The 14306-nt window shown below is 51.0% G+C and overlaps 2 protein-coding genes and 1 long non-coding RNA gene across 4 annotated transcripts in view; 2 read left to right on the forward strand and 1 right to left on the reverse strand.

The window, feature by feature from the left end:
• Positions 1-4014, reverse strand: part of WNT7A (Wnt family member 7A) — a 41678-nt gene extending 37664 nt beyond the window's left edge. For both annotated transcript variants that reach the window (XR_013955372.1, XM_080605610.1), the window contains exons 1-2: positions 2248-4014; positions 1153-1379 (exon numbers count right to left, since the gene is read on the reverse strand). Coding sequence is in view for 1 of the 2 variants with exons in the window: in XM_080605610.1 (XP_080461736.1) it covers positions 1153-1379; positions 2248-2318 (298 nt within the window). In the remaining variant the exon portion in view is untranslated. The remainder of the gene's footprint in view (positions 1-1152; positions 1380-2247) is intronic.
• The window catches only part of LOC308200248 (uncharacterized protein), a 52167-nt gene that overhangs the window by 23897 nt on the left and 13964 nt on the right, over positions 1-14306 (forward strand). The window contains exons 2-4 of the mRNA XM_080605624.1: positions 430-507; positions 4414-4544; positions 7118-7262. Coding sequence (XP_080461750.1) covers positions 430-507; positions 4414-4544; positions 7118-7262 — 354 coding nt within the window. The remainder of the gene's footprint in view (positions 1-429; positions 508-4413; positions 4545-7117; positions 7263-14306) is intronic.
• Positions 7305-9929, forward strand: LOC308200250. Its single transcript, XR_013955391.1, has 3 exons — positions 7305-8324; positions 8847-9068; positions 9298-9929. It is a non-coding gene; the product is annotated as an uncharacterized lncRNA (long non-coding RNA).

Here is a 14306-nt window from a genome sequence, read left to right on the forward strand (position 1 = left end):
ACCCTACTTGACTCACTGTGTTTGATTATCAAAGGTGTTGAAAGACCTGTTGCTCACACTGGACTTTAAAATTTAATTGGTTTGTTCTCTTTCTGCTCCTTAAATGCCTCAAGTTATTGGAAAATACGCATATCAACATGCACACGTGATAAAATGACGTTCAGTTAATGCCAAGCATTCTTGGGCTTTCCCAAGCAGAGTGGCAACACTGCCTCCATGAGAATGCGAGGAATGGGGTACTAGGGCCAGGTCCTGCCATTTGTCCACACACAACTAAATGGTGCCTGGAAGCCAGTCCAGTTCAGAGGGTTTCCCCATAAGCTGGAAGCCAGGCATAGCTGTTGTTTGGGGTTCTCATGAAACACCCATGTTTTCTATTACACTGAGGGTTGTTTGACTGTTTTTGTGGTTTTCCTATCTACCTTCCAGATGGGGAGGAGGCAGAGAGACCTGAAGGCTGGAAACCACAGGTCCCAGCTTCACCTTCTGGACATGGAACAGCATACTGTGAGTGATCAGCTTTCAACTACAGCTCTAAAAATTGCTATAGCGTTCTTTGGAAAACTCTTTCCCTTTCTCTTTAAGTGCCGTGGAATCAACAAACATTGAGTAAGCTCTGCTACTGTGTGTTCCGCAGTCCAAGGGCATGAGAGTTTCAACCTCAGCTCCGTTTCCTCAAATGTGTTCATCATTATTGATGCCAGTTTAGTTAAGAATTTCAATATACTTTGTACTGCAAAAAATGGAAGCTGGAAATGGGATCTTCTGACTGTTAGTTGGAACAATCCGTTTGTAAATGCCCTGACATCTCAATTTGCAGCACACCCCTTCTTCCTGGTGGGAGAGGGGTCACTACAGTAGTTACTACAGAGGAATTGTTCTATGCAGTGTGTGACTGCTGGACCTCCATCCTAACAGGTACAAAGATCGGGCAGTATCACTGTTGATGTTTCTACACCCAGACATGTAATTCAAACGCCACTCAGCATTCAGTCTCTGAGTACTGCCTTTAACCTTGTTCACATCCTTAAGTACACAGACACAAGCGGTGTGCACAAAATGCCCCTTCCCAGCGCCCCGTGGCCCCCCGTGTGCCCCTTTTCAGTGTCATGCGGGTGGGAGCCGGCAGTAGCTAGCGGAAAGGCAACGTACCCACTTTCAGCTCCTTCCCGAAGACGGTCCTCTCTCCCAGGGCTGAGCAGTTCCAGCGCCCGTTGCGAAACTGGAACTGGCACTCGTTGATGCCCATCTGGGACCCTTCCCCGATGACGATAATCGCGTCGGGCCTGCTCTGGCAGATCGCCCGCTGCCGGGGGGCAAGCCCCGGGATCTTGTTACAGATGATGCTGGCTCCCAGGGCCACCACCGAGGAAAATCCCCTGCAACGACAAGAGACCAAAGGTGGCCGGGGGGAGGCTCGGCACGGAGGCAGATGCGGCAACACCCCGTGGGGCCGGCTCCGGCAGGTGCCCCCGGCAAGCAGCCGCCTTTTCCCCCTGCCTCTTCCCTCTCCCTGTCTCTCCCTCCGCAGCCCGAGCAGAGATAAGGAGCACGTGGGCTCCTGCCAAAACGGGACCCAACTTCCTCATTCGTCAATGAAAGCGCAGGCAACAGCGGTGCGTGCCCGGGCACAGGCAGCGGGCAGGGGGGGCTTCGCCTCCCGTCCAGCAGACGGAGCGAGGACGAGAGCCCGAGCCCCTTGCCCCCGGCCGCGCCGCTTCCCCGGAGCCGAGCGCACCTGGCCCGGCCCGGAGATGCTGCGGGACCGGAGGGGACCCGCTGTGTCCCCTCGGTGGCCCAGGGGCATCGGGGGGGGGGGGGTGGGGGAGCGCGGAGGTCGCCAGCGACAGGTGGCTGCGGGAGCCGGCCGGGACGGGGGCGGCCGCGGTACCCCGAGCCGGGCACGGAGAAGGGGCTGCGGACAGCCCCGGGTGTCCCACCCAGTTACCGGGTGTCCCCCCAAATTCCGGGTGTCCCCCTGCCCCCAGGTGTCCCCCCCGCCGGGGCCGCGCATCGCCGGGGCCGCCGCCTTGCCCCGCGGAGGCTGCGCCCCCAAGGGTCGGTAAGGCGCGGGGGCTCTACCTGCCTCTTAAAAAATAATCGTGATCACCAGCATCGGGTGGTTTTTTTTTTTTTTGAGACTTCCCGAGTTAAATAGTAACACGTCTGGGCAGGTTGGGCTGAGGGCTAGAGAGAGCGCAATTGTTATAAAAGGAGAAAAAAAAAAAAAAAAAAAAAGTTACTTACCCGATCTTGATATACACAATCCCCAGGCTCAGGAAGATGTGGAAAATCCAGCGCCTTGTTTTCCTGTTCATATTCCCAGCTTGCCGTGGCTCAGCCCAACATGCGAAATGATGCCCGGGGTGCGCTCCGGGTGCCGCCGGGTCAAGGCAGCGCGGCCGAGCGGGGCAGCCCCCGCCGCAGCCCCCGCCGCCCGCCGCCGCCGCTGCGCGCTGGGGACCCCCCGGGGGCGCTCACCATGGCCCTCGGCCGGGTCTCTCCGCACCGCCCGTCCGCCGGCTCTGCCCCTCTCGCCTGCTCTTTTTCCCTCTAGCCCGGATTTGTATGCCTGTCACACGTAGCGCTTTATTGCCGGCGATGTATGGGGCCGCGGGATCCTCCCGAGCGCCGGCGGCTCCGGGCGCTCCCCCCAGGTTCAATGTTAACTATCTCCCTCGCTCGCGCTCTCTTTTTTTTTTTTTTTTTTCCTCCCTTTCTCTCTTCTTCAGCTACTTGGGCGTGTTCTCCAAAGGAGGGAGTTGTCCAGCCGGGGGGGAAGAAAGGCGGGGGAGGTGGGAAGCAGGGTAACAAGAAATGGCAAACGGATCACCTGCCGGCGAGGAGGCTCACAGCGATCCCCCCCGGGCGGAGAGCTCGGCTCCTCCTGCGGGCACGGCCCGGGGGCAGGCGGCGGGGACCCCGCGGGGTGGCGGCGGGGGGCGCCCCCGGGGCTGCACCGACGGGGCGCCCGGCTGGCCCCGGGGTGCCGGGCGGCATGGGGCCGCCGTGCTGGGACCGGGACCGGCACCGGGACCAGCACCGGGGCCGGGACCAGCACCGCTGCTGCGCGCCGGCCGGCACCGGGAGGGGACCGAAGTTGAACGGCGCGGTTGTCGCCTGCTCCCGGGGCCGCGCAGCACCTGGGGCCGGTTTTATGCGTTCGCTCCGGCCCCGACGCTCCTCCCCCGGCTCTGCCTCCCCGCATGCAACGTGCCGCTTCTCTCCCGGGCTTTGCCCAGCCGAGAGCAGCCGGCGGTGCGGGGCGAGCCCCCGGCACCCGCAGCATCCCCGGCGGCGTCGGGGGCACGGAAAATCACCCGCGTTGCCTGCGCGCCCCTGGAGCGCCTTTCCCACTTATTTTGCCATCGGTTCCGCCGCGGGCAGGGATGGGGCTGTGGAGCCCCGAGGGGCGGAGCGGGGAACGGGCCGGGACCAGGTGGCTGCGGGACGCGGCCGGCTCCGGCCCCACGGGATGCGCAGGCGGGGGGGGCACCGGGGGCGGCCGAGAGGAGTATCCCCGCTCCGCGTTGCGGGAATTTGCGCGGATACGATGACTATTTTATTATCCACTTGAAATATTTCAAACAGGGAGGTTACCTAAATGATAACAGGGGTGTGGTGCTGGAATTGTTCTGCTGATAGTGTTTTGCTGAAAACAAAACAAAAAGAAAACAATAAAACGTGCCCGGGATCCGCGCCGGAGAGCTGCTCTGAAGCCCCCCGGGCCGAGCGGCGGCCCCGGTGCGCCCCAAACCGGGGGGACAAAGCGGGGGCGGCCGCCGGGATGCGCAGAGGGGCAGGGGGGTCCTGGCGACCCTGTCGCTGGTGACAATAGGGGCAGGGAGGGGGGTCTCCACTACCTCCTCCTCCTCGTCCCCCCGTGCCCCTCTCCCCCCGTCTCCCCGTGCCCCCCGGCACACCGGCTGGCTTCCCATCACCTTTACGCCCCGCAGCCCTCCCTGGGGAGGGGGCGGCCGGCCCGGGGCCGCCTGCGGAAAGCGGAACGCGGTGGGGCGGGGGGGGGCTGGAGGCAGAGCCCCCCCGGGGGCGGCGGAGGGCGCCCGGCCGCGGGCAGGTGGGGCGGGCAGCCCGGCGACACCCGCACAGACTTTGTCGCGGCGACACCTGGCGGGCACGGCGCGGAGCGGCAGCCGCGGCCCCGGCACCTGCGGGCGGCCTCCGGGGCTCCGCGGCCTCCCCGGCCCCGCAGCCTCCGGGGAGCGAGGGGCGGCCCCGGGCGCACAGGTTGCTGAGGGTTTCAGGCAGCCGCGGGGATGTCTGAATGGGAAATAAATCCCAGGCGTAGGGCACAGCCTCGTGGCGTGGGAGGGAACCCCCCCGAAAAGGAGGTAAGAGGGAGGCAGAAAGGCGTTATTCCAAGTTGCATCTATCTATCTGTCATCTTCTTAGATCAGCGAGGAACACGCTGTGTTGAGACCAAAAGTGAGCCCAGCCCTGAGATCGTGCTGGGACAGGCACCCGGCGCTGTGCACCGGCACAGGCATCGCGGCAGCTGTGCGTGTGGGGAAGCAGTAGAACAGGTGGGTCATAACCAGAGATTGTCAGGGAATGGTGTGCTGTGCACACAGCGTGCTCCGGCAGCAAATACCCACTGAGATGTTCGTCAAGCTCTTTGAGGTATCTAGGCCAGCAGTTCGGGCACAGAGGGATCGTCCAGCATGAGGCAGCAATATAACACACATTTGTTCTCAGTTCTGTGAGGGAACATTGACGTGCTCCGTGCACTGTCCACCTTGCACATCAAGCTGATGTTTTCCAGGTGGCCTTATCACTCCCATCGGTCACAAAAGCACGTATTTTGCCCGTGCAGATGTGTGAATGAAGGTCTGCATTTTTTGCTCGGTACAATGACGCCCTCATCCACCACTCAGGCTCCTAAGTGTTAGGGCAAAGCAAAGCAAAATGCTGCAAGTGGGCCATGGAGCTGCTACTGAAGAGGCATCAGTGGCAGATGGGGGGGCGATAGGCATGGGAGCTGCATTTTCTCTTGCTTTTAGTGCAATTGGTCACATTGGTTCAATAGCCCTTGAGCAGAAATGGGCACAAACAGGCTCAGGAGTCCCATTCTGAAACAAAACCTGCTCTCCAAAGAACAAATCCACTCCCAAAGTAAACCTCTGAACGCCAAAAATACTGGGATATCATCTTAAATGTGCCTCAGAATTTCAGCCCACATTCCCTGCTATGGTGATCTGTCACACCAAGCATTGCTTGTGAGCTCTCTAGGCTGCAGTTTTGCTTTTTCTGTATTTCTGGTGCTGTAGCTATGGTTGTTTTGTCTGACCCAACTTCAACAGGTTGGCTGTTTAACACAGCATAGGGTAGGTCAAGGCTAAGTAGATTGTTGTCTTAAGGTTCAGTAAGAGCAGAAAATGGCAAAGCCTCCTCAAAAAATGAAGATAAATAATTTACTGAACTAATCAATGACTTTCTCTTACTCTGTTCCTAAAAAAAATTGTGACCTAGATATGTGTGAGCGTGTGTGTGCGTGTGCACATGCGCATGTGCAGCATACATAAAATAACATTCCAGTGCAGATTACAGGTAGGTAGTTTGTCTTGTTTGGCAAAGTTTCTAAAACATTTTGATTACCATTTAAAGTGTTTGTAGACCTTAAATGGTCCTTGCAACCATGTGGTCTTCATGGTGGTCCATGGTAACTAATATTTACCTATCACCTGTTTTACAGTCCATACGTACCCAGATTTCTTTTTTGACCTTCTATTTACTACCTTTTAATTTCTGCACAACAAAATCAGAGTGAGGCATTAAAATAGATTATTCTATTTCTCTTAACAGCATAGCAATGAGTTACAGGACGTTTGGTAAATTAACACAACAATTAGAAATTCATGACAGAAAAGTAGGAATCGGGAAATTGCCTTTGGAAATTAAAATGAACTTGGAACCATGGTCTTCAAGGGGTTAAAAAGAAATCCCAGCACTCCTGACTTACAAGAAGCTGTCTGCAGGTGAAAATCCAGCTCTTAGCAGTAACCGACCAGCACTGTGTCTGGGACTGAACTTGGACAGTCAGAACCAGCCTGCTCCTTTCGTAACGTAAGGAAGCAATAACCAGCATTTCTGTTAGCTGTGAGGATCCCCTGGGTTTTGTCATTTGGTGCACTGACAAATGGGTAGAAGTCAGAGGGTTTTCCCTGTTTTTTTAAGCCAACGTAACCAGGGCTGTGTGGTGCTCTTGTAGGGATTTAGAAACGATCTTTCTTACAGTGCCAGATGTTCTCCTTTTGATAATGCAGTCCTTTTATCCAGCACTTAAAAGGACTCTGCGGTCTCAAAACCTAGACAGTTGTTGCAAGTCCACAAAGCCAACGTAGCTGCCAACACCATCAGACGGTGGCAGACCCGTTCCAAATGCATTTGACTCTACAAGGGAGGGAGCTGAATGCATCTGGGAGACTCAGACCCACCACCCCCGGGGATCCTCCCGGCGCAGCAGCCTCTGGAGCAGGTACGGGGCAGCCCAGCGGGCACGGGGCAGCCTGGGGAGCCAGGGGCAGCCTGGGGGGCTAGGGGCGGCTCTCGCAGAGACTCAGGGAGGTGAGAACCAGGCGGGCGGCTCTGCAGGCCTGAAATCACCACGTCCTGAATGCACGCAGGGCAGAGACCGGCCAGCCCGGCTTACTGCCCAGCCAAGCAGATGCCGCACTGCACCCACCCAGAAGAGGGGAAACTGGGAGAGCATTTTGTCCCAGGCTGTGCGGAAGTAGGGCTGGTGTGCAGCAGTTTCTGTCTCCCAGCCTGCCCTGAGCGATGCGGCCTGCCTGCCTCTCATGAGATGCTCGCTGCTATGAGGAAACATACCCTGAAGGAGAGCAAATAGTTTTATTCTAGATATGATCTGTTCGCTCTCACCTTTTACTACCCGATTCTTTATTTAGCAGCAGCAACTTTCTTCTGAACAAAGGCCAGGCCCAAGCTACACCCTTGAACCATCCATCACTTGTTGCCACAATGGTGTTTCTATTGTTAATTGTTTGTCAGGGTTGCTTTTTGGGGTTAGGCAGTGCAATGATTTAGAGGCTAGCTAATCAGCTCTGAAAATATATTCTCAAAATAAATTATATTCTAGAAAGAACAAGAAGCTCCAAAAGCCTGTAGGTCTCGATGCAATCCTTCTGGACTTTTGGACTCCGCTCACGAGGCCAGAACTGGACCCTGTGGTTTCCTCCAGCTGAATGGATTCACGGCTGCTCCTGCTCTCTGCACCGAGCGAGGTGAGTGAAGCTACGGGGGGAAGTTTGCACAGTGCCTGTCTGCTCAGTGTGTGGCTCTGGTCAAGGTTATTAATGTCTCATTTTTCATAAACATAAAGAAACACAAGAAAAATATCCACGTAAAACAAAAAAGAAAGGTTGTCTTTTTTTTTTTCTTTAAGATGGCCTCTGATAACATGAATTCACAAGGGAGAATGTGGTTAAAAGCCCATTTTGTAACTAGATCCTAGATGCACATACCATCAATACTCCAACTCTAGCTCCCTTTTATCAGGCTAATCATAGCTGCACAGTTTTGTTGTCAAAACATCTCCTGTAAAAGTCAGACCAGAGAGTCCTTTCAGTAGCAGAAATGTGAGCTTAATATACCAACACTCCCGGTATTACGAATCTCCTAAGTCCTAAAAGGGTGCTTAAAAATACACAATAAATATAAATAACATTCACAAAGCCAGTTTATTTCCTGGGTCCTTCCTCGCCTGCTCCCCAATATATCATATCACTGGCAACCACGGTAACTTCTCGGTTTACAGATGCATCCGCAGGCCTGCCAGACGAGCACTAAACAGCCTGCTGCAGAGTTTTGCTCCAAGAGCAGCCAGTGACGTAGGAGCTGCGGCAGGTCAGGGCGCAGGAAGGGCGAGAGCCGCCCTCGCTGCCGGGCCGGGTTTCCAGGATGGGTCTCGGCTGGCTGCGAGCGCTCGTGGCAACACAGGGGCGACACGTGCCCTGCGATCGGTCACCCCGTGATGGGCTTGGTGATGCAAAGCTGGGTCTGGCGAGCTCAGGACCGGGCGCTGGGGAATCTGGAGGGGGTTTGCAACCTGTGAGAGGGAAACCCTAATCCCCAGACCCATGGGCGGGGGGCTCCAGGTGGAACCAGGCTGGTGGTGGCCTCAGGGGTTAACGCGAGCCAGCAGGCAGAAGTGGTTCGGGTGGGCAGGTGTACCTGGGAGCTAATTACCTGCAGCTTCCACAGATAGTAACTGACAGGCTCAGAGCTTTATAAGAGCTGGAGCTGGCAGGAGCTAGTTTGTTAAAAACTGCTGGAAGTTTTGAGGGGTGAGGAAAACATTGCAGTGTTTATGTTTCTGTGTTTTAAGTGTCTGCCAGCTTGGAAGATGCACTTTTTTTATGGTGACAGTGTAGAGCTGTGTCTGTGTGCAAGCACTTATTGCTGTAGTCTCTGTGGTGTCTGCTGGTTTTTAGAGCTGGATGTGGCTGAAGGAGCTCTAAAACTAAGGTCTGTAAGCCCAGGTTTTCTCAGAGCTTAGGTTTGCTTGAACTCTTGAATACAAGTATGCAGAAAAGAATACATTAAAGGCAAACTAATACCTTGATGAAGCTGCTCTAAGCTTGAACTGCTGACTTGCACCCGGCTATGTTTGGGGAGAAAGTTGTCTTCAGGTTTTGGGTCTCAGTCAAGGACATTTCCCTAGGTAAAGATGTGATCCTCACCTTGTTGAGTGTTTAATAAAAAATAAATAAATAAAAAGTAGAATTCAGGGGCTGTTTATCCCCTGTTTTGAAACTTTCTCAAAGTTGTTCTTTTGTTTGTTTGCTTTCTCACTGTGCTTTCTCAAGGACTGGGTAACTCTGTTGCTGCACCTTGAGGGGTTTCCTCTGCCCCTCCAGGTGCATGTGCACACCTCAGTCCTGATGGGGGCTGCGTCCCACAACAGATCTGTCTTCAGGCTGCACGTGGCCACGGGCTGCAGCTTCCTGGGACCATCTTGACAGTTTGGAGTTTGGACCCTGCAGTTGTTGCACATACCAGAGAAGGAGCTAATGATTAATGCACATGAAGTAATCTGTTCTCTCAAACAGTAATCCTTAATGGCATTAGCAGGATTGTTAGAAGCAGACATATCCTGCCAGTTGCTTTGAGCTAAGTGCATGAATCCCCCTGGTCTGTATGTCCTGTGGTCAAGTGATGTGGAAGTGCCACTGGGTGCCAGTTGCACCACCACCATGTGGGCACCTCCAGTTCTACAACAGCTCATTTTTTCTCTTTTGATCTCTTGTCCCCTGACAGGTATAAACATGGCTACTTGTTCAGAGGGATGCTACTCATCCAGGCGTCTTTGTTGTTACTTTTTTCTTTCCTGCATAGTTTCTCTAGGAGATTTTCCTGATTCTACCCTCATATCAAACGTAGTGGGGCATATGTTGTATTTGAAAAAAATAATACTCCCTGTTTGTCAGAATGTGCACTTAAGCAGATACTACTTTTGTCTTTTTTTAAGGAAAAAATTACATTTCCTTTCCATATTTATTAATGGACACTGAGGTGAAATGATGAACTGGCAGAGCAGATTATCTGTTGCCAAAGGAAGGTTTTAAGCACCATGGATCTGATCCAGCAAATGTGACAGTCCTCCAGAGAGCTACAGATGATGCTAAGGAAGAGGAGAACTCGACAGCTTTGGAAATACCAAGTCTACAGAGAGGTGGAGTAGCAATAGCACACATGGAGGGATAAGAGATGTGTTTTAAAACTGGATGTCAAACACGTATCTTGGTTAGCCATGGCCAGCCAGTGCTGAATATGTGAGTCCTGCTAGTATATCTTCAGGTACCAAAACCTGCTGGATGCCAGTGATTTGCAACAGAATATGCTGAGCTCTGACAACTGTTCATAGTGCTGGGGCAACGAGCTGAGGAGATGGGTGAGATGGAGCTGTACCTGATGCCAGTCACTGCAAAAGTAAGGCAGGCTTTTTGTTGGACAGAGTGCCTGTGTGCACAGTGATGTGCAAAGCAGATAGCACGTGTGGCTGGGTGGAGAGCAGCAGCGTGGACAACAAGGGTGTTGTCTATTCCCTGAATGTGCACAGGGCGGAGTCACAAAAATTGTGTATGGGAAGGGGTAACAAATAGCATGAGGAAATCATGTGGAGATCAGGGGAAGCAAACTCATGTTCATGGCAGGAAGGAGAGAAAGGGTGGAGAAAATGGAATGATGGGGAGGAAGGCACAGAAAGACACAGGTCTACTTTTTGTTCTGATGAAGGCTGACCTTGGATGCATCTGTAAATTTGACAATCAGAAGAAGAAATCTTGAAGCTATCACTGCTAGCAATGAGTCTAATATTACTAAAATTATAGCTGTAATTAAAATAATGGAACTGAAAACCTGTCTCCTCCAAAAGGAAGTTCCCTTTCCCCCTCCATTCAAAGGTTTGAAAAGGTTTTTTACAAGGCTGATGTCAAGATGTCACTAGAAATGTGGGAGGGCATGGTGATATCATGGTGTGAGAGACAGTTATGGGCAAGGCACATAAACTTTATGAAATATATTGTAACTTTTCTCCCTTCCGTTTTAGCCATTGCCTAGACTGTAACCATAAAACTGTTCTTAAAATAACACTGCAGGTTTTTTTTTAAAAAAAAAAAAAAGGAAGAGTACTGAACTAGATTTACTTATTTATTTTCAGCCAACTTGTTCAAACAGTCTTTGTTAATAGGAGAACTTCAGGGGGATTCTATGGATCCTAAGAAAGGGAATTGTATTGTGGCTATTGGGGCTTTTACTAATAATTTCCTGTCTTCCTGCAAAGTCAGGAACTTCTTTCTATCTACCTATGCACAGAAGTTTATGTCAAACTGCAAGGCAAAATAGGTTTGCATTCAACATTTACTCTAAATTATGTAAACAAGATTAACTGATCTGTCTAAAAGCATGTTCATGGAAGATGCTTGAATAGGCTAGGTCATGCTCTGGAAATGTTGCTTGCACAGACACTTCAAGCACATCTGTGGAGCAGAGGCCTGCTAATGCTTTCACAATGGTCCACTCAGTCTTGCAGTTGTTCCCAAGCAGTAACTGTGGAGTAAAAAAATTAAAGGTATAAAATATGTAGTTGTAAACTGAGTGTCTAATGATAGCAAAGACAACTGATTGAGTCTTTGTGTTTGATACAGTTGAGAAGATGTAACACAGAGATGAATCAGTTCTTAGGCCATGAGACTTAGGGACTCATTGGAACTCTCTGGCTGGGTTTTAGTAGTTCTGCCTTCACTGGTTTCAGCCAAGCTTGCTGCCTTAAGCCAGATGAACAGCCATGGCACAGGAAGCTAATGCTTCTTTGTGCACTTAGAGGGTTGCATAGCAGTGCTGCCTTGTACTCCTGTGCTGCCACAGAGATGTTGCTGTCTGAGACCAGAGCCAGAGGTGGGGTTGTCTCTCTAACAGCCAGGTGAGGACACTCATCAGCTTGAATTAGTAGTTCTAGTGTCAATCTACCAAAATTGTTAGCTTTTCTGATAAGCTTCATGTGCTGATCTGATGCCTCCATATAGTCACAGAGAATAACCAACTACTTGGTGTCTGCTCTCTGAGCTGGAAATGACTTCCAGACATAACCTGATCCACGAGTTAAGGTTAAAATAGCTTTCCACCTGTGTTCTCGTTGGTCTGGTTCAAGTGTGTGCTCTTGTCAGTGAGGGTGTTTGCTGTGCTGCTCGTCAAGTGAAGGCCTGGAAAGGGCACCAACTTTCACTGACATGTTTCTGGGAAGCATTCTGGGAAACATGGCCAGGGCGTGTAAGTGCATATAAACTCCACAGGCAGCTCAGCAGTATATGCTCTTGTGAAATGACTTTCACATGGACCAGAGAGTAAGGGCCCTTTGCAAGGTGTCAGCATTGTGCTTGCACTAAGCAGGGGTTGCAGACTGAAATGACCTTAGGAGGGTTTACGTGTTTGATAAAGGATATGTGATAGGATGAGATTGCAACACTTCACAAGTCAGGACTTCCTGATAGGTTTATACCTATCTATTCAATAGGATGGCATTCTGCAGTGTCATCTACAAATGCGGAACATGGATTTCATCCCAAAAAAACATTATCGAGTAGAAGATGAGTGTGGAAGATAAAGGAGTAAAAAAGGAACCATGTTGGCCAGTATGGTAGGCAGCTGCTGGCAAGTAGGACACTACAGTATTAAGAAGTGTAGGAGAAGAACAAAGTGCATCTGCAAGTATTCATAGGGAGTCCTAAGCAGAAATTCAGCACCCAGAAAGAAGGACGCTTCCTCGGAAATAAGACGGTGAGGCATAAAGACCAATGTAGCAAACCATCCTTACAACAGCTTTTTATTTGAAAAGTAAAGTCAAGTGACTTATGCTTGATGTGAAGTTGATTGATCACATGACATGAGTGCAAAAAGGATGAGGCTATGTCAAAATGACAGTGTGAGGAGACCAAATCTGCTGCAGAATACGAGACTGGTGTGAGCAAAGCAAGAGTGAAGCTGGCAGTCTAACAAAGGCATTATGTGGTGACAGTTCAGCCAAGTGGATAATTGCCACTTCTCAGGATCCTATGCAGAAAGTCTTCAAGAGAATTAAACCTTGTGTGGAGGTTTAATAAAGAGGGCATTAGAGAGGTTGGAGGCTGTAATTTGTTGTGGGGTGTCATGTTGTCAGCAGTGCGAAAAGGTGGGGGTGGATGGAGGCATGGCTAGGAGCCTCGTTTCAGCCAGGAAGAACCAGAGTTACATGTAGATCTAAATAAGAGATGACCTCTGAGAAGGATACTTCTTATTGTAATCATCTAATAATTATTTAATAGAGAGGACAAGTCTGAAGCTGAGCAGTGAACCAGAAGTTGCCTCTGTGGAGGCAGTCATTGACTTTGTGCATGGAGATGAGTTTTTTGGTGTTTTGTTTTTTTTTTTCTCCCCTGGAAATGGGATAGTAAGGTGAAAGAGACCAGGATCTGTTCAAGCCTGGTGAGAAAGACCCATTAGCAAGTGTCCAGAATCCAGAAGAATGCAGAACAAGATCTCAAGAGTTTGATCTTCAGTAAATGAAGAGGGATAAAGGTGAAGTATGTGAGTAAGAAGATGTGACAGATATTAGCCAGAGAAGTTTAGGTAAGATGTGAGGGGCAGGAACTTCTGAAGGAACATCAGGATACTATAAACAGCAGTGAGCTATGAGATGGAGTTGTGTCCAGAAGGGCAAGAAGAAAATCAAGGATTTTTGGGGTGCATTTTAAGGAAAGGATGTGCTAAAGGATATTAGTGAGGAGGAAATTAAAGAATATCTTTAATTAACCTTAACCATTTTCATTTAAAATAGGGTGAAGGAAAGTGAGAGTGCCCTGTTGGAAGGGAGGACAGACCAGTGCTCTACCACAGAGACAAGGAAAATCCGTCACTCATAGTTCTTGGAAGAACAGGGGAGCCAGGAAAAGCAAGTGGTTGACAAGTCAGAATTTGCATCAGTGAGAGCTGCAGATATACTTCTTCAGACTCAGCTGGATCTCCCAGCTGCTTAGTTGGGAAGGGGACAATAAGGAGAGGCAGAAAGAATGAATTTGTTGTATTAATAGCTTTGGGGGGGGAAAAAGGAGGAAAATAAAAATTGAAATGAGTAGTTAGTAGGCCAGACTCTGGGTAGATAGTCTAGACTGGACTGGAATGAAGCTTGAAAGAAAATCAGCAACTTCCAAATGGAGGAAAGGACAGGGAGGAGAGGTCTGCAAACAGACGAGGAAAGAAAAACTAATTGAATTGTCTGGATGAGCAGTGATCAGAGGGGGAATCTGCAGAGTGGAGAGGTGAGGAAGAGCAGTGCTAGGTGAAAAACAGCAGATTAACCATTTCAGAGTGACTGAAAGAGTCAAATGAGGTCTGCAGGTCAGGTGGAGGCCCAAGCAGGCAGAATTGGCAGTATAGGAAACTGGTTGGGTCATCGAGTCAGAACCTGACACCACCAAGAGTGGATGTGGGCATCGGGGACAAGAAGAAAGCTTTGGCTTGAGCATGGAGGATGAGGAGAGGCTGGGCACAGTAGAAGAGGCAAATAAGGAGAGAGAAAGGGCTTGGAAGCAGTGGGGAGAGGAGGGACCCCCAGAAACTTGTTCCTGATCCAGGGAGCTCAGAAAAAGGAAGATCTTCAGGAGAGGAAGGGAGCACAGGTGAGGTCCTGAGAGCTGTGGGTGGCTGGGGTGAGCCCAGAAACGGCCAGGAGGGGAAAGAAATTTGGTGGAGGCAAGGGGTGGATATAGCTGGGTGGGAAGGACGGGACACCA

This window comes from Anser brachyrhynchus (assembly GCF_964034855.1).
Source record: "Anser brachyrhynchus genome assembly, chromosome: 10".
NCBI lineage: Eukaryota > Metazoa > Chordata > Aves > Anseriformes > Anatidae > Anser > Anser brachyrhynchus.